General features: G+C 35.6%; 1 protein-coding gene across 5 annotated transcripts in view; it reads right to left on the bottom strand.

Annotated features, from left to right (window-relative positions):
- AKAP9 (A-kinase anchoring protein 9) overlaps positions 1 to 23,749 on the bottom strand; it is a 106,185-nt gene that overhangs the window by 71,963 nt on the left and 10,473 nt on the right. For 4 of the 5 annotated variants that reach the window (XM_059843028.1, XM_059843037.1, XM_059843047.1 and 1 more), the window contains exons 2-3: positions 8,841 to 9,095; positions 723 to 767 (exon numbers count right to left, since the gene is read on the bottom strand). In XM_059843028.1, the coding sequence (XP_059699011.1) occupies positions 723 to 767; positions 8,841 to 9,095 (300 nt within the window). The remainder of the gene's footprint in view (positions 1 to 722; positions 768 to 8,840; positions 9,096 to 23,749) is intronic. The other variant, XM_059843067.1, reaches the window with a different exon arrangement.

The following is a 23,749-nucleotide window of genomic DNA, read 5'->3' as shown; positions in this document are numbered from 1 at the left end:
ACCAACATTTATGCATGAGGCAGTTTACTCCTTACAAACATAACTGTTTTATCTGACAGGACCCAAGTTCCACACACACACAACTACCCTTCAACGTGTCAGAGATGAGCTGAAGATGCCAATGTGTGGGCTGACTCTGGCTAGCAGCTAAGCTCCCACTTCAGTCACTCACTCCCCCACCAGCAGGGTGGAGAGAGAGAACTGGAAGGGCAAAAGCAACTGAAATTCATGGGCTGAGATACAGTCAGCTTAATAAGTGAAAGAAAACAAACCAGCCAAACAACAAGCGATGCACAGGCAATCACTCATCATCTCCCACCAGCAGACTGACACTCAGCCAGTCACTGAGGCTGCTCTGAAACTCATTAAAATGTAATCGACTTGTTAAATAGTCTCTCACAGAAAATTAGTAGAGATTATGCACAACCAATACTCCCATGGCAATACAAAGGATTAATACGACCTTAAGGATGACAGTGCTACAACAGTTTATGTATATACTGCATTATTTATTATAGTAGCCGTCCCATTATGGAGTTGACATAATGCTTGCTTTAATGGTACATTGATCATACCAGTAACAACATGCAACAGATTTGTCCATAATATCACATCTGCTCTTTCTTCCCTTCTCCTTCTGAAAAACTATGCACAGCATTGCAGCAAACATGTAACAGAAAAGGTTGAAAGAAAAGCTAGGAAAAGGATTACTTCAGTCTTACCTCAGAACTGTAATCTTCTACTGTGGTGGAAATTTCACTTTCCGGCTAAAACAAAATATTAAAATATTTACAATTATGGCACTCTAAAAATACTAAACAAGACATTTTCCATTTTACAGTATTTGAAAACACCAAGGTGTATGTGAATTTAATGAGTATATTTACAGCAATCGTTGCCTTCACTTGAAATCCCAGCTTTAACAAAGTCATTTTGCTGTTGAACTATGATCATAGAAACACTATCATTACCTGATAAAATCTCCACACACCTACAGGTACAAAACAATATTTTGAAAATTTAACTTACTGAGATTTATTTTTGGTTTTTTAAAAAGAACTGAGAAGTACCAAGAAAAGAAGTTGTCTCTGCTATATCAATTTTACCTAATTAGAAACTTTGCTGGCTTAAGAACACAATCTTGTATAGAACATAATTTTCATACATGCAAGACTTTTGATGCTGACTAGAATTTTAAAACAAACACTCATCCTTCAGCTTCCATGGAAACCAAGGGAAAATAAGACAAAGACTAAAGTCTTGTGATCTAACGAAGTAGAGGAATGAAGAGAACAAAGCCTTAACAAACTGAGCATAGATGTGCCATGGCAGAGGCCTGAATGAAACAGTGTATCCTGATGAACTACATAAACTGTATGAAGTTTGAGAATCAAAATGTTCGTGGGAAAAGATGAAAATGTATATAAGATGCATGATCATGGAATAAGTGAACTTGAAAGAAAAACCTGAAAACTTGAGAAGTCTCACCAACCATCATTTCTGCCAACTACTTTGGCAAAAATGATGTACACATAATAGAACTTAACACGTTAGCCAGCCTCACATCAAATTTCTCAATTTTATATTGAGTTCTTTCAGGCTTATTTTCAAAGGAACATGGTATATGTTTTGCATCAATAGACATAGGTAAAATCTGGAAGGTCAGCTGTGTTTTGCTTTGTTTTTTTTTCAAAGTACTCTACCACTCAGACCTCCTGAAGTTCTGCAGTTTTTACAATCCTAACAACATTGATTCTACATATTTTGAATCCAATATGCAGCTCCAGAATGTAATTAACCTAAACAAAGGGTATTGTTTCATGTACAGAGTGCACAATATTGCCTTAAAATATTTATTTGGAAGTTAAAATTCATACAGTGCATACCATTAAAAAAAAAAAAACAAAAACAGGTACACCTCAAAAATAAGACACAAACTGAAACAGAAATCAAAATTAGGTTTTAAAGCTCTAGGGTGACAAAAGTGTTTCTGCTATGAAATACGAAATTAGTATTTTAAAATATTTCAATTTCACACAAATATATTTTATTAATATTATTTATATTTATATCAATATTTGTGTATATTTACATTCATACAAAAAAATTACATCTTGTTTGTAGTCTATGTCCTTGGTCTAGGACAAAATCCTCTGGAAGAAATAAAATCAGAGAAAATCACTTTTTTTTTCATAACAGAGATAACAAATATATGGTTGTTACCTTCTTACAATTTTTCATTATTTGTTCCAATTCAGGAGTCTTCACAAAGAATGGTTAGAAGCATTCCTATAGAAGCTCAGAAGCTATATATATAGCTAGATCTAAGAACTCTTCAAGAAATCTTTATATACAGCATGAAATATAGGCACTTCTCCAACATACACAAAACAGGAATAAGTAGTCCCACTTCTTCAATAGTTTTTCCTTGTAAAAATTCCTTTTTAAATTATAAAAACAGTCTCTTGTTCATAAAGGAGATGAAAAATGAATTTGTACATCCTCAGATTAACTATAGACAGATAAACCTAGTAGATAATTATAAAAAAAGGGAAATAATTTGTAAGTTGAAGCTTAGGCTGGAGTGAGAAAATATTAAATCTCATAGGAGGTTGATTATTGAAAATAATTCCCTTGTTTAGTTATGGCAATTTGGCCAAATATGATATTTTTTAAAAAGTTAATATATTGCTGGTCCTTTCTGAATACCAATCTAAATTTTTTTTAAAAAATCCTAAAATATTTTTTAAAAAATTGTCAAAACCACATAGCGCTCCATCAGTTTAGGTGTACACATCTGTTAGCAGCATTAGCAATCTTTCTAAACTGCCAACTTCAGTCCTGGATCTAGATAGTTATTTGCATGTTGAAACCAAGTCATTTTGCCAAGGGATTCTACGATTTTAAGGACAGAAAGATGGCCAAATGAACTCCAGTTAAATGCACTGTCTCCTGTGCTAAGGGGATCATCCAAACCGTGTTAAAAACCAGTTAAAGAGAATTAAATCCTATGAGCTCACACATTACACGCCAGACTGTAAGACTTCATGATATTCTTTTGCTATGAGAATCTGATTACAGATTCTGATTACACTACAGTCCACATTTCACAGGCAGTCATCTTGCCCTCCAATCAGCTATGTTACTTCCTAAGACCCAACCAACTTTATTTCAAATACAGTTCCTTCCATTATCAAGCTACCAGTTCTGTATGCTTCACTTTGTCTTTGGTGAACAAAAGTAATTAAGTTTTACATAGCTCATTTGAGCCACAGGGGTCGAGTCTCAATGGAAATAATTTCAAAAAATTCTTACTAGACACTCTTAGCAACAAAAAAATCTTTGACAGGATAATGCCAAGAAGGCTATTTATCAGGTCTCTCAATGCTTCATGGAATTTGAAACAGGTGTTTGTTACACCCTCACAACTGTTTTGCACATATTCTATTAAATATGTCCTACAGTATTTTTTTGCTGCACAGTTACTCTCTTCTGGCAAAATACTTAAACACCTTATTTAGTATTTTCTTCACTGACAATGTAGTTGATTGCTAAAATACATTGAAGAGACATCTCAAAGACTCTTTATAGGCAACCATCTCCATCAATTCTGCAGATGGTACCTTTAATGATAACAGTATTCAGAAAATTTTAAAAAGTTCTGTCTCTATACATCAGAGGAAATACTGCAAGACAATACAAAAAAAAAAAAAAAAAAAAGGAGTATCAGCCTGTGGAATAGAGCAGGCCCATTTTAAAGTAACTTGTTTCTGTATGCAGTTAAGCACTGCTCAAAAGTTATGTTCTTGGACACTGGGCACCACCCAATAACCCAGGATTCACAAAAGAACTCATATACAAAATTGGCCACAAAAACTGCAAAGTGATTTTCATATTTCTTTGGAAAACTTCCATAGGTGACAATAAAATGTTTTGCAAGAACCAACATACAGTTGGTTCTAAACTACTTGAATTGCAATGGATGAAGGCATAGATTGAATAAAATCATGAAACAGAATTCTACCTGAAGGAAACTACTGACTTTTTCATGACCTCAGTGAAAACTGTCACGAAAATGTAACTTACAAAAGGCTGGATTAATTATAGACCAAGTTATTTTGACTTGGCCATTTTCAGATGGGTTTATAGCAATTCATAGAGGATTACAAGGAAGTCAAATTAAGGAGACCGTGACAAGAAGTGAGGCAAAGAGAATGTAAACAGAATATACCAGACATAAAACCCTCTCTTTAGGTAATCCTGAGCCCTATTGGCCTTTAATACTTGTAGAACATTCTGAATATGAAGGGCTATTCTTTTATATTGCCTTATCATGTCTTCCTTAGCTCCTAATATAAAAAACCATTCAACTAAACTTCTCTAGTAATTTACAATCCAAACTAATTTACTATGATCAAATTGAAACTGAATGCATTTTAGTGGAGATAAACTGCTGCCAAAGCTGAATATAACCTGCAGCGAGGTACTGAACTCTGCAGTGTGTAAACCTCTGATGGTATCAGAAAACACCATCAACAGTGGTAACCTACGCATTCAATTAGGTTTCTATTCTTTGGAAACATGGCTTTATAAATGTTTAATCTAAAGTGATATACCCTGTAATTGCAGAGACCATTCTCCAATACAGGTAATTTCTGTGCCAGTAAATCTATTACATATGAGTATTTACAGAGATAAAGGAAGGCGTAATATCAGAGGTTGTCTTATGAATCAAATAAAATTGACAAGCTATCCTGGCAATTTTCTGGCCAGATGGTGAACGGAAAGAATGACTGGCTTCAATCAGAACCATAGGCTGCTGAGAATTTACTACCTTCTCTTGTGACACTGACTTTACTACTGAACAGACTATTTCCAAACATTTGCTTTTCTTCATTCTTCAATTTCCAAACATGTTTCAATGGATGCTGTATTATCTGAAGAGACTGGGCTAATTTTTACTACATTTTATTTATCCATGGTTTTTTTCAATTCCTCCACCTTACTGTACATCCCAGAATAGCTCTTTTCTAGTCAAAGCCCTTAGCTGCTCTTTGCTTTCTTGCTTCCATCACAGGAATGTCTTACCACATTCACCACTTATGTCTTTTCTCACTGAGGCATCCTCACTGTTTCTCCATACTGCTTACATACTTTCTGATTTCTCTCACTTTTCTTCATCAGTTCTCAAGAATCCTACCCAGAGTCATCTTAATCACTTGCTGATCCTTGTCTGTCAAAATCTCAGACACTAACAACTGGAATACCTTAGAAAAATGAAACAACATGGAGCTTTACCACTTTACAACTGTTAACTTTACCACTTTACAACTGTTAACTGTTAACTGTTAACAGTTAAGCTATTCTAAAACTATTACCAAAAGGACCTTTAAAAACCAAAAGACGAGTTACTAATCCAACCTTAGTCAATTAGCAGGTATTCTTCATCACAGAACTTTGAACTTTTCTTTTCTAAGAAGCTTTGTATAATAGCTTTTACTACCCAGGTGACTCAAGGACAATTTTACTGTGACACAGGGTAATTTCTTTTGCTTTTCTGACATTAGGACATTCTTGCAAAGCAGAGTGCTCCGGTTTCAAGGCTTCCCAGAAAAGGTGATCTCAGCAATTATCTACCTTAGAAGTGACTTCAGTTTTCTTCCATTTTTAGCTGCAGAAGTCACAAAAAGAAGCAATCCTAAACCCAAGATTTTAATTGGTTCCAGTTCATTTTATTATGTGGTCTAGGTTATTTTTACCTCTATATGGAAAAGGACACTAAGAATGTCAACACCTAAAGGACACTATGGATGTCAATATCTAAAGATATCAGGGTGCAAGAGAATAAAGACAAAAAATATTCTCTTTGTGAAAAAAAAAAGACAAAAAGCATCCAACATGAAACAAGAGACCAAATAAATACCAACTAGCACTTCTCTAAGAAATCTTTTAAATTGTTCCTCCAACAGTGGATGGAAACCTTAGGGATTACAAATGAGTTCAGATGGAATGTAAAATGTAATGGCTAAACAATCATAGTTCTTAAAGAGTTTTTCCAATTAGTTTCTGCAACTGAAGAAGGGGGGATAGAGGAACCCACCCTTAGGAACACAGAAGGAATAAAAAAAAAGGAATTGTACGCCGGTAAAAAAACCTCTTTGTGCTCTAAACACTTTTGTCCTCTCTGAAAAGAAACTCTTCTGCCTTCACAAGAGAAATAAGCTCTCAGAGGAGTATCTCTCTTTCACTTTCTGATATTCATATTGAGTAAGAGAACACTTTTTTACTTGTATTTGGATATGGTAATTCCACTGGGGACTTAAAATCATACTGTAAGAACTGCAGGGAGATAAACTTCTACCCACAAAACTACCACAGAGAAGCCCAGCCAAGATTTTTAGAGACAGACAGTATAGTCAGATGTTTTGAGTCTGTATTTTGTGGTACAGAAAGAACAATTTTAAATATCAGTTCCAATAAAAGATAAAATAAATAAGCAGAATCAAAGTTTAGCCAGAAAATGATCCTTCATAATGCTTCCAGTAATCCTGTCTCACTCTTCTGACACAGCAACCTACAACAACTTAATGCTGGGTGAAAAAGCAAACAGCTCAAAGCTGTAATTCTCCATGGCAGAGATTAGCCTGAAACTGCCTATTACAGTGGCTGCCATTTCAACTCAGCAAGCTCCAATCCAATTACTGTAATACAGGCTCTCTGTCCAAATCATTGCTCTTATAAGACTAAAACCAGTAAATTATGAGATTCACTGAAACACTTTCAGAGTTTTTCCTCTTCTATTAATATTGAAAAGACTTAAGCCATCACCTTCCAACTACAAAACCCCAATTATTTATTTAAGTAATATGAGTAAGGAGGCTACAGACCACATTTAACAAAACAAAAATGCTCTCCCAACTGCAGGGTGTTTTTTCTTTTTTGTGGAAATGAATACTGGTTTAAAAGTCACTAAGTAACTCAACAGAGTCAAATTACAAATTCACATGATTGTAATGCTTATTCTTTCAAAGCTACATTTTAAAAAAGAAACAAACCACCTCCACCAGCAAACCAGAAACCCCAGTGCATCTAAATATTTATTTATTTAAACAAAAGATAAGTTACTCTGGGAGTAAGACAGACCTCAGAAAAATCATACTCCATCTTAAGATGTATCATACATACAATCTTTAGCAACTGAAATGCAGATATTTTTTCCATTTCTAAAATCATCTATGTCTTGTCTTGTATGCATTTAGAGGCCAACACAGGCCACTAGGACCAACCTGATCTAATTAGACCCGCTATGAGCACAGGATCGGACTAGACGACCTCAAAGGTCCCTTTCAACCCAAGTTATTCTATGACTGTACTTTACCCTGTTTCTCTGACTGTACTAGAGATATTTATCCTAACAAAGGAAATACATTAGCAGAGTCCATCTGCAACTTCAAAATATATTTGATCAAGGAAATTCCTTCATACAGTTGTCCTATTTATTGCATTATTAAAACAACAATTTAAGTGATTCTCTCTAAGCACCTCTCTTCCCTAGCAGTTCTGTCTCATTAGCTGTAGATAATCTGATTCACTTCATAAAATACATCTTTCTCTTTTCCTAGAAGGTAAAGAAGTCATATCTTCATCTAAGAAAACAGTTATTGTGTTATAAAATTTTTTACCTCCTCCAGGAAAATCTGAGTTGAACAGACAGTTTTATTGAGTTACTACAGTTTTGAAATTCCACCATGAGCTTTCTAAGAATTAAAAGCTACATGTTAAAGGCACATACCACAAGGTTCAAAATGTCTAGTGTATTGATATATTGATATATCTATTATTGATATATATAATCCAGTGTATTATAGGCTTAAAACCGTAAAATAAATGGATCAATTACTTTACAAGTTTTCATTAGCATGTATGATTTAGTCTGTCTGCCTCTCCACCATGGTAATTTTGGGGGTTTTGTTAACAAAAATGCAAAAACGTTTCAAAAAGTGTAATTTCTCAGTTAGTCCTCAGTTGCTGGAAATTCAATAATGGAACCAAAATCGTTACAAATAGACTATCCCAGCACAGGACTGGCAAGTCAAAATGCAGAGCATTCACCTGTACCACATCTCTCAAAAATTACTGTATTCATCTGCACCGAGGTGGGAATTTGCATTGAGATGCTTCCTCAGAATGCCACTCATGTCATTGCAGAAGCACTGCTTTCACAAGTTATTCTGTAAATAACATCAGCCTTTCTAGTCCCTTCTATCTGTAATGACATTACATGAATTCATGTCCACTCAGAACTAAACTGGACTGCCACTGTACATCATGCAGCATCTCCCAAACTTCCCAGGGCAAGTACTTTCAGCCAATGGCAATTAAGATTATATTTCATTAAGTAGTAAAAGTAGAGTAACTGTTCACCAATCTCTTAAGCCACTCAGGTCTCAGTAGTGATTTCTAAATTCATTCCTTGTCCTCATTAACCAGAGCGACTCAAATTACATACAAGAAAGATGTTTAGTTTTGCATTTTGATGTAGACATAAGTGCAGAAATAAAAAAATCCACTTCAATCCACAAGTTCTAATAAAACAAAATTAATTTATGCACATTTAAGGAGTATAGAAATACAAACACACTATCCGTACCCTACAGAGAACTGACTACAATAAAAAAATTATGCCAGCAGGCAAGTAGAAACTGTCTTCTCTGGACATACAGAAGAAGAAAGGAAATAGTGTGCAAAATCTCATCCAATTCCTTTATTTCCATCTCATAAAACGGATTATTTTATGCCCACTCACCCCCAAAAGTGACTGTAGCCTGAGACAAACTTACCTCAATGGTGTAAGCTGGGGTGTGTTTGATAATTTCTCCACTATGCAGAGTCCTGATAATAGCAAAGTCAGCAGTAGCAGCTCCTCCCCTTCGGCTGCTGCATGTGGATATTTCATCACTTCGAGATCGATCAGTTTCAATCCCATCTTGTATTGATTCTTCATCTTTGATGTTTGCTGTTTTCTTCTTCTTTTTCTGCTTCTTTGATCCATTTTGGCCATCAGTTTGTGCCTTCCGTTGCCTAAATTGGGCAAGCTGTAGAGAAGACAAAATCTTGTTAAAGGTGAAAGTTTTCCTCTTTATTACTAATGACATCCTCCACAAAGCCTTACCCACTATTCTACATAAAGCTTCAAATTAATCACTAGTGAAAACAAGGTGGAAGCTCATATTGCATATGTGAGACAGACCCAGATTATTTTTCCATTTAGATACTTTGCTTTAACAAAATCTTAAATGCAAAGCAACACTCAATTAATTCCTTTTCAGTTTCATACTCGCAAGTTACTGTTCCATAGACTGATACCTAAAAATCAAGACATTCAAAGGTAAAGGTACAAATGTCATTATAGAGGACAAATGCAATGAAATAACCTGATCCCATTTTTCAATTTCATAGGAACTTTAAAATAACTTACAGAAATTCCTTTTAATTTTTATTTCAGAGACAGACAAAAGCAAACTTCTCTTTGAGCAAGTATCATAGGAAGCTTTTAAAAAAGTTTGCTATAACACAAAAAGCTGATCAAGTTACTGAAAACACAAAGAAATAGCAAAGTAGCAAAATACTTATTAAGGGAATACTCTAAAACCAGAAAGTGAGCAGATTACAAGACACACTACCTTGTAGCAAAACATGCTGATGAACAAAAAGTCACAGGTGAGCCAGGCACACAGTTTAAAAACCAATTAGTATGTAAGCTATTCAAATACGGTAAGACACTGCCTTTTGAAGAGCTTATCACTTTTAATCACTTTACAGTGGTTTACACAAGAAAATCCATTTAAATTTTTTTTTCTTAACAAGAACAGAAGTTTTGTTCAAATAAATAAAACAAGCACACTGGGGTTTATCAATTAAAATTCAAAATGAAAAAGATCTCATCAATAAAATCTAAAAACAAGAATCACTATTTTCCAATTGAAGCATCCAACATTATGTACTACAATACATTTCATAAATGTAGCTCCAGCATACAAATAAAGACCCTAAAACTTTAAACTTTCAACATCAACTGATACTCAAATACCATGTTTTTTTTTAAATAAATACACTGCAATTGTAAGAAAACAAATATAGAAAAGACAGCATATTTGCTCTTGATATTCACCAGTCGAGAAAGCCAGGCTTCCATCCAACTTCTTCAGGAGCATCCAAACTGAACAGGACCCACGGATCCCCTTTCCCAGTCACCTTTGGTTACAGTGCAGGATGTCACCTGAAGAGCTTTCTAGCTCTCATCTGGCCCCAAGAGAGCTGAGAAGTCCCAGTCTGAATGCATCACTGAGAAATCAGTTCTGACTTCTGGCTGGTTTATGCTTTTGTCCCTTTATTTGTATTTCTTTGTGGGTTTCCTCAGCCTCCTCTCCTTTCTTAGGACGACAGCTTGGCATATGGCTCCTGCTCTGTTTAGAGGAGGAGGACCTGAACATGTGCTGAGCCAAATATGCTCACCTAAGTACTTAATACTTACCTCCTCCCTACTACTTTTCTAATCAGTTCAATTTTGTGATTTTTTTTCTATTTTTAAAATATGTATCTTTTGTTATTTCACAAAAAATCCATTAAATTCAAAAATTCTAAACAAGAAAAGAAAGAAAAGTCTCCTTCTACTTCAAAGTTTAAGAGAAAAAAAAACCCAAAACAGCCAACCAACCACCCCTAAACCCAACTAAAGAGAGATATAGTTTCCCAAAATTATTTAGTTTCTCAAAAATGGGAAGGGTAAAGGTTCCAGTTGTTCCCTTAGGATATTACTACATTCTCCTAAAACTGTAAGTTTATCTCAAATAAAATACTTTCAGTTTATCCAAAAGAAAAGCAGAACTTGTACAAATGTCCCAATGAAAGAAAGCAAACAACCTGACTTCAAGTGTAACTACTGAGAGATTTTGCTTTTTTAATGTTTTATTTCTAAGTAATAAATGACATGTAGTGCCACTGGTCAAGAACTCTCTTCCCCAACTTGATTGAAATCTTCTGTAATGGAAAGTTAAGTTGGCTTTTTTAAAGCAGCTTTACAGTCTTTATTTGTCTACAAAATTAGATGTGTAGCTCAAGGACAAATGAATTACTCCTTGTCTCTTCAAGTATTTTGCATATTTTAACTGAAGCATCTGGGCACGCCAGATTTCCCTCCTTTCAAAGTTGTTGACTTTCACTTCTTCAGAATTAACAGATTAAAACCTAACATGGTAGTTATAAGCAGATCCTATTTTTTTTTCTGTTTAAACACTGATGAAGATGAGCACATATGAAAGCTAAACACATGTGAAAATAAAAACATTACATTCTTGTATTACGTAAGTTCTTAACTGACAAATTCCATATGAGGATCTAGGACTCTGGAAATAACTGCACTAGTAGTGATGGATGCATGCACAAATCATAGCACTTTTAACCCCACACATTCAGGTACACAAAGAACTGTCCAGCCACTAATGCAACATAACTTTAATTTTATATTTTTAATAAAATTTTAAAAGCTAGAAATAAGAGAAGCAGCACAGCAAAAAGCTACTGCTGACCAAACACATTCTGTGATGCTCATATCAAAACAAGGGAGTCTCAGATACCAAATTCCTTCTCATAAAGTGCAGTTGAGGATCTATCATTGTTCCAATGACAAGCAGGGAAAAGTCCAACAGCAGTCATGGGAGCCAAGGAAAACAAATTCTTTAGAACTAAAATTTTCAAGTAAAAATACTTGCAGATTTTGCATTTCTAGAAAAATAGATTTTACTGGTGTGAACAAAATGTGAAACAAATACACACTGATACAGTGTCTTATGCTGTCTTCCAGACACACCAGCTTAATTATGCCACAACTAAGCCTGTGGAGATCTTAATGCTGCGTCCATCAGTTCTGAATCTGCAGTTTTGAAACAATTCAATGTCAAGTCTCTGCTGAGATACAAAAATTGCCAGCGAGAGCCAAGTATGTAAACGCAGGAGGTACTCATGGAGGAGGAAGGCTGCAAAGAAACAGAAGGCGAAGGACACTCAGAACAGGCTCTCTGCATTGATACACCTCTGAGAACCAAATGAGAATGAGCACCTTACCCTGGGAAAGCATCGGGAACACGGTCAGCCATTACCCAATTAGCACATTTTTAGCACACATGAAAACCAGTCCAGAGCATTTTTTAACACTATTCACCTATCTGTCAAGACATTGCCTCCAGCTTTTCCATCATGCTGCTAAGACCTTGCTTGGATCCTGCAAGCAGTACTGAATTCTGTTAAAAATTTCACCTGTATTTTTCAGTAGTTAAGAACAATCAATTTCTCTCCTTGACTCACAGCTTTTGCAAATAAATAAATAACAACCTGCAATTCTCAGCTCAGCAATTCCCAGGTTTTTTCAAGTCCTGCTTCTGGGCAAAACCCCAATACTCTTGGAAACAGGCATGTTCACATCAAAGCATTTAGAAAAAAAGAAATTATTGTCTGAAATGTTTCTATCAAATATCCAGTGTATAATGAAATGAGAATGAAAATATGTTTCTTTCCTTTTAATGCATAAAAGACAAGAAAATTGTGCAGGAAGAACTACTTGTTTATTTCCAGATTTTCAGAAGTGTCATTTACAACAGCTACTCTGCTTTTCATCAGTTTGAAAAATGGGAAATGGATATTAACACTAAATTCTGTCACAAGATGTTGTCTCTTATAAACAGAAAAACACTGAGAATCACCAGACTACAAGAAAGCAGCATGCAGACTGACAATGAGTATACTTTTCAAAATCATTTCCCACAGCAAAAGAACAATTGAATAGAAAAACTTAGTTATTTAGATGATATATGCATTTATCTAGTTCTAATTATAACTTCCTACTCATTAATCCTAAACCAATATACTAGCACCAAAATTACCAACACCCTTGTACAACATTATCTTCACTTTTAAATGCCAGTATGCTCCAACTGGCAGAAAGTCAGAAATGCAGAGAGGAATCAATCGCTGTTAGGAACTAAATACTTACTCTTGAGACAGAAGGGAACTAACTTGCAGAGTGGAGGGGATTACTTGTGTAAATCATGTAAGTTATGACAGTTAATGTACTGCTATAATTACAACAGCAGCATTATTTATTTATTCAGCTACCTTCAGCAGATTCTGACCTTTGGCACTTGTGCCAGGAATCTGGATTGCTGGGTAACACTGTCCATTGATTAGTTTCAAATATGGTCTGACTGAACTATTTCTAGAGTAAAACTCCATGGTAAAATAAAATTTGGCTCCAACATAATGTGAAACTTAATCTCTTAAGCCTTTAAGAAAAAGTCTGAACAAAAGTTGCAACGTTTAATCACTGCCTATATACAAGAAGAAGACAATACTTAAAAACATCCCTGAAAATCAATGAAGCTACATTTGTGAAGCATCAATACCTACATTTTTAGTTCACATGCATAAAATACTTTTTAGAACACAAACATTCAACCCCTTTAAAACTGGATGCTGCTTTATGAATGCTTGCTATTCCTTAACATTCTCAGATAATGTAACAGATCTGGACAGCCTCATTTTCAGGGGTATTACAGTTAACAGAAATTGAAAGTGCTCAGTGCTTCCAAAAAGGATGTTAGGAAATAATATAAAACATATTTGCTATAGTTACTGTCAAAAAAACCCTTCTAATTGTGAAGAAATTCATAGGTATAGCTCATCCTGTACAAGTACAGCTGTACAGTCACACTTCATGTACCTGTATACAAACATCATTAGATTCAAACTCCAACTTTCTAAAATCAAACTCATCTCCAATTCACTGCTACCCAGGCACTTCTTACAGAAAGAGCAGGGTCTGCTCATCTCTCACAGCTTTTCGAGTACAAACACCTGTATCTTTTTTTTTTTCTATTCATTTAAGAAAGAAGTATAAAAGGATGAGTCACAAACTTACACACTGACAACAAAAAGGAATCTCAGACAACCTGTTACAAGTAAGTAATTACATTTTTTTATTTTTACACATTACAAAAACTTGAATGGAGACCCACATCATGGTTTTGCATTTCTCGACTACTATAGCTTTAAAAGATGTTCCAGACACTGCTTAAAATTCAGATTAACATGTCCTTGCAGACAGGAACTTATTCTTTATCAGAAGTTCTCAAACAGTCTGGTGTCCAATGAGAAATGTTCTGTGCTGGACCAGGTCATATTTATATCACTCATGCAAAGTAAGCAGACAAAGACTTCTGAATCTTCTGGTCTCTATCTAAAAACAGTAATTAATGCCTGAAAGACAAACTGACAGCCCTGTAGTATTCTTTATAGATAATCTGGATGATAAAATTTAATACATCTTAAGCAAGTTCACGGATCACAACAAACGGCGGAAAGCCAGATACAGCAGAAGGAAGAACAACCATACAGTGATACCTCAATGTGCTGGAAGCCAACAAGAACTGTATGTGGGTTAATAAAAATAAACCTCACGTCCTGCACCAGGGATGGAATTACCCCACGTCGCAGTAACAGCTGGGGACTGATGGGAGCAGTGTGTAGCTCTGCTGAAGAGGACCAGAGAGCTAACCTGGCAAGCTACCCCAGAGGAAGCAGCATGCTCCGGCAGCAGTGAAGAGAAACCATTACACTTTGAAATGCTTCTCAATGCCTACCACAGTAAATGACTAAAACATCAGTTTGGTGATTAAATACTTACAGTATGGCTGAAAACTCCCCAGGCAATCCCGTATTGTAGAACAGAATTTGATAACAATAATACCATTTGTTATGACTGCCTTACAATACAGCAGAAAAAGCCCAATAAGCCTAACGAACCAATCCTAGCTTCAGTGCTTCAATACAAACACTTTATTTAAGTGTAGAAAGCCTATTTTAAATTTTCTATTTAGCAGACTGAAAGTTTCCACAGGAACAGTGTCTGCAACTGAGCATAATGAGGGTAAGAAAATGTGAAATAGAATTTTTGTCAGGTGTTGCTTGAAACTTTCCACCAACGCAAAAGGCACAAATTTGCCTCAGAAAGGTATATTTATTCTGCATATAGAGCAAATGCTACAAAATCCACTTTAAGCTGCACCTGAATGTATAACATGCATTGTGGCAAACCCTATTGTGTAAGTGGTAACTATGATATATCCCAGACCCAGAGATAGTCTGGCTGCAAGTACATAGTAACACTTGGATATATCATGAAACTCCTAATGACAGATCATAGCCAGTCCCGTGACAGAAAGGCTCAGGCTTTTCTAATGAAAATGCTCCTAAATCCCCCATCACTGAATGATAATAAGGCATAAATTCTGAAAGATTACTGAGAGTTAAAGTGAAACCAAAATATGCAAACTGAGACAGACTGCCACCTGTCATAAAAGGTGAAGGACTAATTTAAGAATCACCTGCCCTAGTAATGCTAGGGCAAGTGCCTACTCCCTTTGACCACAGGTAAGTAAGTATTCCTACAGAAGATTTCAGTAACACTAAAAGAACAAAAAGCAGATCCCTGAGGTGGGATTTGTTTTGATTATTTATCAAGCACATATACCTCCCAAGAATTCTTGACTGGGGTGTCCTGCAAGCCAATAGTAACCAACTAAAATGCCAACCTGAATTTGAAATTTTGGCATGGTTTAGAAGTTGGACATTTGCTGTGGTTTAAGCTTATCCATCCCACCTTACCCTGGACAACTGGAAAAATACCTGCCATAATCTCTCTCTCACCCACGAGTGAGTCATGGAGACAGCAACACTGAGATTTAGGCAGTAAATCTCACCTGAGCTGTTTAAAACTCATCTGCTGTCAGGCTATCAAGTTTTGTAAAAGCTAGTCTGTCCTGTGAAGAAATGTTGAACAGTTAACTGGTATTAGAGAAGAAAGTGTCACTGTCACTTTTGTCATATTCACAGAAAGTCTAAGCACTAAAGGCTGTCTTGGCAAAGCACTAACTCCTGAAGTATAGGTAAGTTTATAGTGCCTGCTTCTTCTGAGTTCCTGATGTCTAAATCAAGAAAAGGATAACTGAAAGTAAGGTGAATGAAAAATTGCCAACACAGAGAATAAAAAGATGTCTTCCTAGTGAAGTCAACTGATTGTATTCTGCTAATCAACAAAAAAGAAGAGTATGACAACTCTTTTCAAATCCTGAGATAAAAACCCACTAAAAGAAGATAAATGAGCAAGCAACCTGCAAATACTTTAAACATATTATGTCACATAGCTGAAAAGCCAACCTGTAAGAATTAATGTTCTTTGCAAGTTTCAATCTGCTTATCTGTTGAGCCAAACAGAGCTTTAGATTATTTGTTTTATTCAACAGATGCTGAATTTACTAAATGGGAAACGTTAGGCTGAATGAACAAGAAATAATCACCCAGAAATGAAGAATTTTCAATCTACTGATTTTTATGTTGCACTCACAGCCGGGTTTTCCCAGATAGCTTGAACAGGACCTTACAATGTCTCTCCTTATGGAAACTTAAGTGGCTCATGAGTATTAGTTGATGATAATAAGAATAAGAAAATTTCCAAAGAAGAAATCCTAGTTTCTTCCTAAATAAAAGCCTGAGAGTCTTTCAGCTTTAGAGACAGCCATTCCTTTGGAGTCCTCCGAAGAAAACCATAGATAGCTATGGCATCTTGAAGGACAACACAGGATAATGACAGGAACAGCACCTCGGGCAATTCTTTTTAGCCAATCTTTATCAAGTTAAGAGTACTGCTGGCAGCGCTAATTACCAAGGGCGCTGAACTGGAATGAACCCCACCAGATGGCACTGTGAGCTGGAAAGCCTCAGAATTAGTGGGGTTCTGATCTGGTCTGCTCTTCCCCGTCCCAAGAGTTTAAATAGGAACAGATCTAGGACCAGCTAAGTTCATTACTTAGCTGGGTTACTTTCTGGACACAGAATGGAAGTTAAGCGTATGAAAATTCACTCTAAGTCAGGTTACAATGACTGACACAAGTACACCAAGCACATTTCAATGCTGGACTGCTTCAACAAAAGCAATGCCTCAAACTAACTTCTAAAAAAGTTGCTCAAATTTTTTGGTCATCAACTAAACTGCTTCTACAAAATGATTTATATACTGATCCTACGTACTTTTTAATTTTACTCTTTTCATACTGAATGCTGCCTCTCTCTGGTGAGATTAAGGGTGAAAAAATCATCTGACCCACATTGGTACCAAATGCCCCCAAAGCCAAGAGGAAATAACTGGATTGGGACAAGCTGTTAGTGACAAAAATGAGAGGGCAACAGAAGCTTTGTGCTGCTTTCTAAAAAAACCACAGGTCATCCATACTTGAAGCCTGAAACACTAGGGTCTTTGGCCATCCAGGCTAAAGGCGCTGACATAAACCTGAGCCTCATTTTCCCGGCATTCAGTGACGAGGATCACCAGTTGGGTGCTGTCTCAAAAGGCATTGTCTATCAGACACTTTTGCCAGGTTTCAGAGGCTCAGTAACAATAGAAAGGCAAAAGAGTTTTGCACCAACAGAAACACACTCTTGCTCCACCAGGTTTCTGTTTAACACCAGCTTTTAATTAAAAACTGGATCCTGAAATATTCTTCAGCTAGGCTGAAAAAAACCCAAATGGCACAAAGTCAAGTCTTCAATGTCCTAAAATGTTTTGAAACAACTTTTGGAGGGGAGGTGGGGAAGTAGGAGAACTTATCACAATGTTAACAAATGGATTCACAAACATGTTAAAGAAAAATGTTTCTTCCTCTACTCCCTAAGCTTTTCTAAAATAATCCAACTTGCCATAGTAAGTAAATTCCAGGCCAGAGCAAAAGTTTTGCAGAATAAATTTTAATAACAGTGATACAAATGTTACAAATAATTTTAACTTTTATAAAACAATGAGGGAAGAAAGGTTTTACTACTTTGCAAAACTGCAAGTTTTTAATAACTTAAATGATGTTTTCCACTAATTTTTGAACTAGAAAACTTCACTGCTTTGCCATGTCGTCCTCACATCTCACAAGAGTCTTTTGAAAATTTACACCCATAAGATGGCTTTATATATTAATTCATTCTTAAAAACTCATCCTAATATGAGATTTAGACTCTGAAAGCATTAGTTGTTTTCCATACAGTTACAATACTGTTCACTGGACTGTATGAACACGCTATCCTACCATCCTTTAGAAAAATAAGTATCAATATTTATCTTCAGGCACTTTTCTGGGGTGTTTTGGTATCCACATAATGCTATGGGTAACTTCAGCTGTGGCATCCATTTAAGAACAGTAATGTCAAGGAAGTGCAGGACCCTAAACAAGATGTAAATGTAGTTGAGATTCTATTAACTGAAACAGCTGCTGTTATAAAGGTGTATGTAAGTCTACACTATGATTTTAGTATGAGTTTCCTATGAATGAAAGCACAGGATGTGATATGTTTTGCTGACACAAGCAAAAGACAGACTTTAGGAAGTGCACAGAAAATTTGATCTCCGGTGTTTTCAGTCAAGCTATCAAATGATCATATCTTAGTAACACTTAATAGCTGAACAGTAAGTAGTAGAGGCTGTGACAGCCAGAATAATACACAAAATTTTGAGCTCCAAAAGGAGGTACAACCCTACCTATTACGGTCTTGATGTGTAACAACATGACAGCCCTTCATCTTAATGGAAAGTTGTGAAAATTCAAAGTTTTCAGATATTATGTTAAAACTTAAGAATAACTAATAAAATTAAGCCACTGGTGGCATGTATTAGACTAAATTAGGTAGGGTACACAGGATACATGACACCAATCAAATGGAAGGTAAATTGCTGTGTGTTTCTACTGCCTTAAGGCATACACAGCAATCAAGACAAAGCTTGTGTTCAATAAATCTGATCAGATGAAGACACAGGTAAAACAAAAGCAAACAACTAACAAATAATCAAAAATGCCTGGAACTTGCAAAATGTATCACATCCTAAAGCCTTTGGAACAGATTAATAATTGTCTACAAAACACACTTGATAGAAAAATCATTAGACAGAAGCCATAATTAGTACAATATTTCATAAAGGTGAACTCCTTAGCAAGTTTCTGCATTGACATTTTTTGTAAGGTTGTACAATTACAAATATGTTTAAGATTTTAAGTACTTTTCTACCACTCCATTCTTGATGAATTCAGCCTTGTGAAACAAGTTATCCTCTTAAATTAAAAGGCAGATACTGCCCTCCTGAGCAGAAGGCAAAAAGCACTTAAGCATTAAAACTATGTACTAGGTTGCAATTTTATATCTGCTATTTCTTTCAATATTGTCTTTGATTGAACAAAATTGTAGGGTTAGGCTTTACATTTACAGCAGTTGATTTCTACAGACCCTGAGAAGTCCTGTGAGTTACAAATAGGATCAGCTTTTCTCATTCTTACCTGCAGAATCATACTTCATGAACTGTTCACAATTAAATATTTAAATAAACCATAGAGATGAATATGCCACAGACCACAAGAAATACAAAAGTAAGTATTTTTATTATTTTTTATTTTTATCCATTACCTACCCAATGGATTTTCACTGATAGTGAACTTCAGTCAGACTTATGAAAAAAATGAACCCCAAACATTTATTTTACAGCACAATAGCAACTTAGAGGCTAAATATAAGCATTAAAACTTAATCAAATTAACCATTAATCTCTTCAGAATTTCAATTTCTGGAAAGCAGCAGAGTATCAGACATATATCAGTTTGTATCACCAAAATAAATTTACCAACAATCTAAGCATTGCTTATGCAGTAGCTTCAATTTATTTCTTCTTAAAGCAACTGGCTTAACACCTGTTCTTTAATATGTATATGGTTGTATCAGCTGTTTGACTAAATATAGTTAAATCAACAGCTGGAGACGCCTTTAATTAATCCCTTGGAGTTCTTACAGGGTACTATTTTAAGAAAACAACTGCAATACAGTAACACGGTTAAGCATATAAGCATATTAATTCCACTATATTTAGATCTTAAAAAATGCTCAGTTCAGAAGAAATGTCTTACAGAACAGGTACAGCCTAAAAGGTAAAGAAACTATGTAATTAAATACTAGAAGCAGTCAGGTTGTCAGCAAATTTCTGCCTTGTTCTGTAATTTTCTTCCCATGCTGCTCTTCTTCCTCAAAAAATAACCTCAGGAAAACATTCCTGAGACTGTAAGGTAGTGAAAAAGTGAGTCTACCTTTTCCTTGAGCCCAAAGCAAGGCTAAGTTTCAATCTAAATTTTAGTAATAATTAAAAATTTGGTAAAAACTGAAATAAAATGGAAAGAGGCGAGCCTGGTTTTGGTAAAAGAGAAATTATTTTTGTATCTCCTATGTGCTAATTTTTCTTCTTAATTATAATTTTCTTTGTATTAAACACACGTAACTACAATTTATCACATCCTGGAATACAGACTTTAGCTCTCATTTTTAACAGGAATCTGAGAAGGGAAAGAAGTTATATACCACACTGAACTTCATAGATAGACAAGCACAACAAGCCTGGTATTTCAAACAGAAGTTCACAGGGTTTCTCTAAAAGCATTTTAAACTCTAGGTAAGAGCAGTCCTAAATACTTTATGGTTTTTTGACTTTAATACAGTGAAAAAACTTATTCGCTTTGTGACAGAACATTCTTTATTATAAGCATGATAAAGGTGTCAAATTGGAGAAATTTTTTTCAGGAAAACTTTAAACAACTTCTACTACCACAAAATAACACTGACTGCTTGATGAGAACAAATGTGCTTCTTATTGGTTCTAAAAATCTCACACTCTTAACTTTCCAATTAATATCAAAACCCATATAGAGTAATTAACACAAGATATTGAGACAATGACATTTAAAGTACCATATAAATGTTATATTTAATTCAGAAACACACAAAAATCATAACCTATGGCCATCTGTGGCTGCCAGTTAGAAGGCAACTCTAAAAATACAAAAGTATGCAGAAGCATCAGTTGCCAGTAACTCCACACAGTGCTTGTCAATCTGCAACCTGCAAGTTTGTATGTAACAAAGACACTTCATTCTACTTATTAATTCTTACATCTTATAAGTTAGGGTTGACATTTTTCATTTTTATAAAGATTGAACTATTAACACTAAAACTATGAAATGAGAAAATAAAAAGCTTTGACAAATAATGATTCTCATGTTTCTAATAATGGTATCCTAAATACAAATTACTTACACTATAGTTGATTTTGAGCATTACCAGACTCATTTATGTTTTTGCTTACATGCATTTATGTAAGAATAACTATAAGCAAAATCTATATGTTTTCAACTGAAGAAAAATCCCCAGAATAAATTCACTTTCACTTGTTTTATAGCATTCTGTACATTACTTCAAGTGGGTTTCTAGTAAAACACTTGAAATCCATTTTCCTCACACAACTAGTTATATGGACATTATGGTCCAAGTTAAAGAGGTGTTCTTCCCCACCCTAAATAAATGAAGGTAACACCTTAATACAGACTTATTTTAGAGAGTATAGAAATAGTGAAACAGTATCATAAATTATCATAATTGCTAGTCATCTTACCACACTACATCACAAAAATGCAGTTTTTATATAATCCTTTTGTTGCACAGATTAACTCAGCTCCTTAGTAAAGAGTACAGTACTGAACTACTGAGTATATGCCTATTTATTTGTATTTTTTAAAATTAGCTTTATATTGTGTCTAATCTGGCACTGTGAATAAGTATTTGAATGTGGTTTTCCCAACACAAAGGATTATCTTATTGCAGTTGCTTGGGAAGAATAAACTTGGATCTATCTATTTCCTCCATTCTCCCACCACCCCAATATATGCTGCAATGAAATATATACATGGGGAGGAGCAGAAGAGAGGTGAAACAGAACCCCTTAATTTCTCAATCAGTATTTGATCACACCAGCCCATTATCATCCAGATAACAGCTATAATGCTATTAAATAACATAATTCTGTTCCTCAAGTTATTCTTACCTTGTTTCAGGTAAAACCCAAGAGTATTACCTACCCAACTTGACCACATTAGAAAAGCACAACCTGGCTTAAAGAAGTTGTGAGAACAAAAAATATTCCAAAATTGGGATTGTAGGCAGAATCAATTTTGGAGGTCCTCCTCCTGTTTCAAGATATGAAAATAACACTGCTGGCTACTACTGAGAAATGCAGGATCCCTTCCTGACTTCAAAGTGGATCACACAGTATCATCTCTTTCTTTTAATCAGTGGAACATTCTGTAGGCTACTTTTACAGCCCTGTAAAGAAACAGAATTAAAAAATCCTCCTTTCTGCCAATGGGAAAGTGTGTGAACTTTCCTCTACCATCTTTCATGCTGTTAAGACTTCATGAGTTTTCTGCCAGTCTGCTCTTTCAGACTGTCAAAGTGTCTCCAATAAGAAGCCCTATGTCAATTCATTAACCTATCCCTAAGGCAGTATCACCCATGAGCACACAGAAGGCACACTCCCTCCAGGGCAGGTAATTTACAAAATACCCCAATTGTACCCCTGAAGAACGCTCTTACTACCAGCTGGACTTTGCTTCAGCAATCTCAGCACAGCATTCCAGCTAATTTTCTGCCCACCTTGCAGACCACGTGTCCAAGCCACCTATCTCCAGTTTGTACAAACAGCCTCTAAGAGATCACATCAAATACCTTTCTAAAGTCAAGGTAAACAACATCCACCATTCTATCCCCATCTACTGAGACATTTAATTTATCACAGAGGACAATTAGCTTGCCCTTGATAAATTCCAATCACGCTCTTGGCCTTTCTGTGCCTGAACACAGGTTCTAGGAAGATCTGCTCCATCGTCTTCCAGACACCACAGCTAGGCTGACCTGCCTACAGATCCTGATACTCCTTCTCACCCTCCTTGAATATGGAGCTGATGTTTGCTTTTTTCCTCCTGCTTCATTTGAAATCTCTGAAGGCAATGACCTTTCAAAGATGAGCAAGGAAACAGCCTTGTAACAATACCACCCAGCTTATGCAGGATGCTGGGATGCACTGTACTCAGTCCCATAAATGGGACACTGTACTCAGTCCCATAAATGTTTTTACATCAAAATTGCTTAAGTGGTCCCCAGTTTGACCTATACAGCAGATAATACATCAGCCTTCCAATTCTGCCATTAAACTCGGGGACCTGGAAAGCCCAAGGACAGTCCTTACCACAAAGAAGCAAAAAAAGCCTTGAGTGTTGCTTCCACATCCTTTTGCACCAGATTATTTAAGTCTAAGCCTCTTCACCAAGTTTGCCACCCACTTCAGTTTAGTACTGTGTACATACAAACACACATTCTTTCCACAGCTAATAAATAATGTAAATACTGAGTGACACAGGCTTTGTGGAAGACTGAATGACCACCTACTTTGAGAGTAAGCCATTAAAACAAATAACAATAAGTCAAATTTTCTATTAATTTCTAACATGAAATGATGATTGTACCTTAATCAAGTCTTTAGTTTGCTTATAAGATGATGTCACACAGTGTCAAAAATTTTTAACACTTTCAGCAAGTTCTGTCGGATCAGCCCTAGTTACCTAAAAGGAGTCTTCTACCAACAGCTGTGCAGATCCCCAAGGACCTGAATGTTGATAATTCATTCAGAGAAGTCTGTTTCATTTAAAGAGCAGTCTTTGCCAATCTTTTGAGACTCCCTAATGAGTACATACAGTCTTACTGATAACTGCAGGATAATTGCAGCCGTGGTTAC

Source organism: Haemorhous mexicanus, chromosome 1 (genome assembly GCF_027477595.1).
Source record: "Haemorhous mexicanus isolate bHaeMex1 chromosome 1, bHaeMex1.pri, whole genome shotgun sequence".
Lineage (NCBI taxonomy): Eukaryota > Metazoa > Chordata > Aves > Passeriformes > Fringillidae > Haemorhous > Haemorhous mexicanus.
This window is presented reverse-complemented; position numbering and strand designations above follow the sequence as displayed.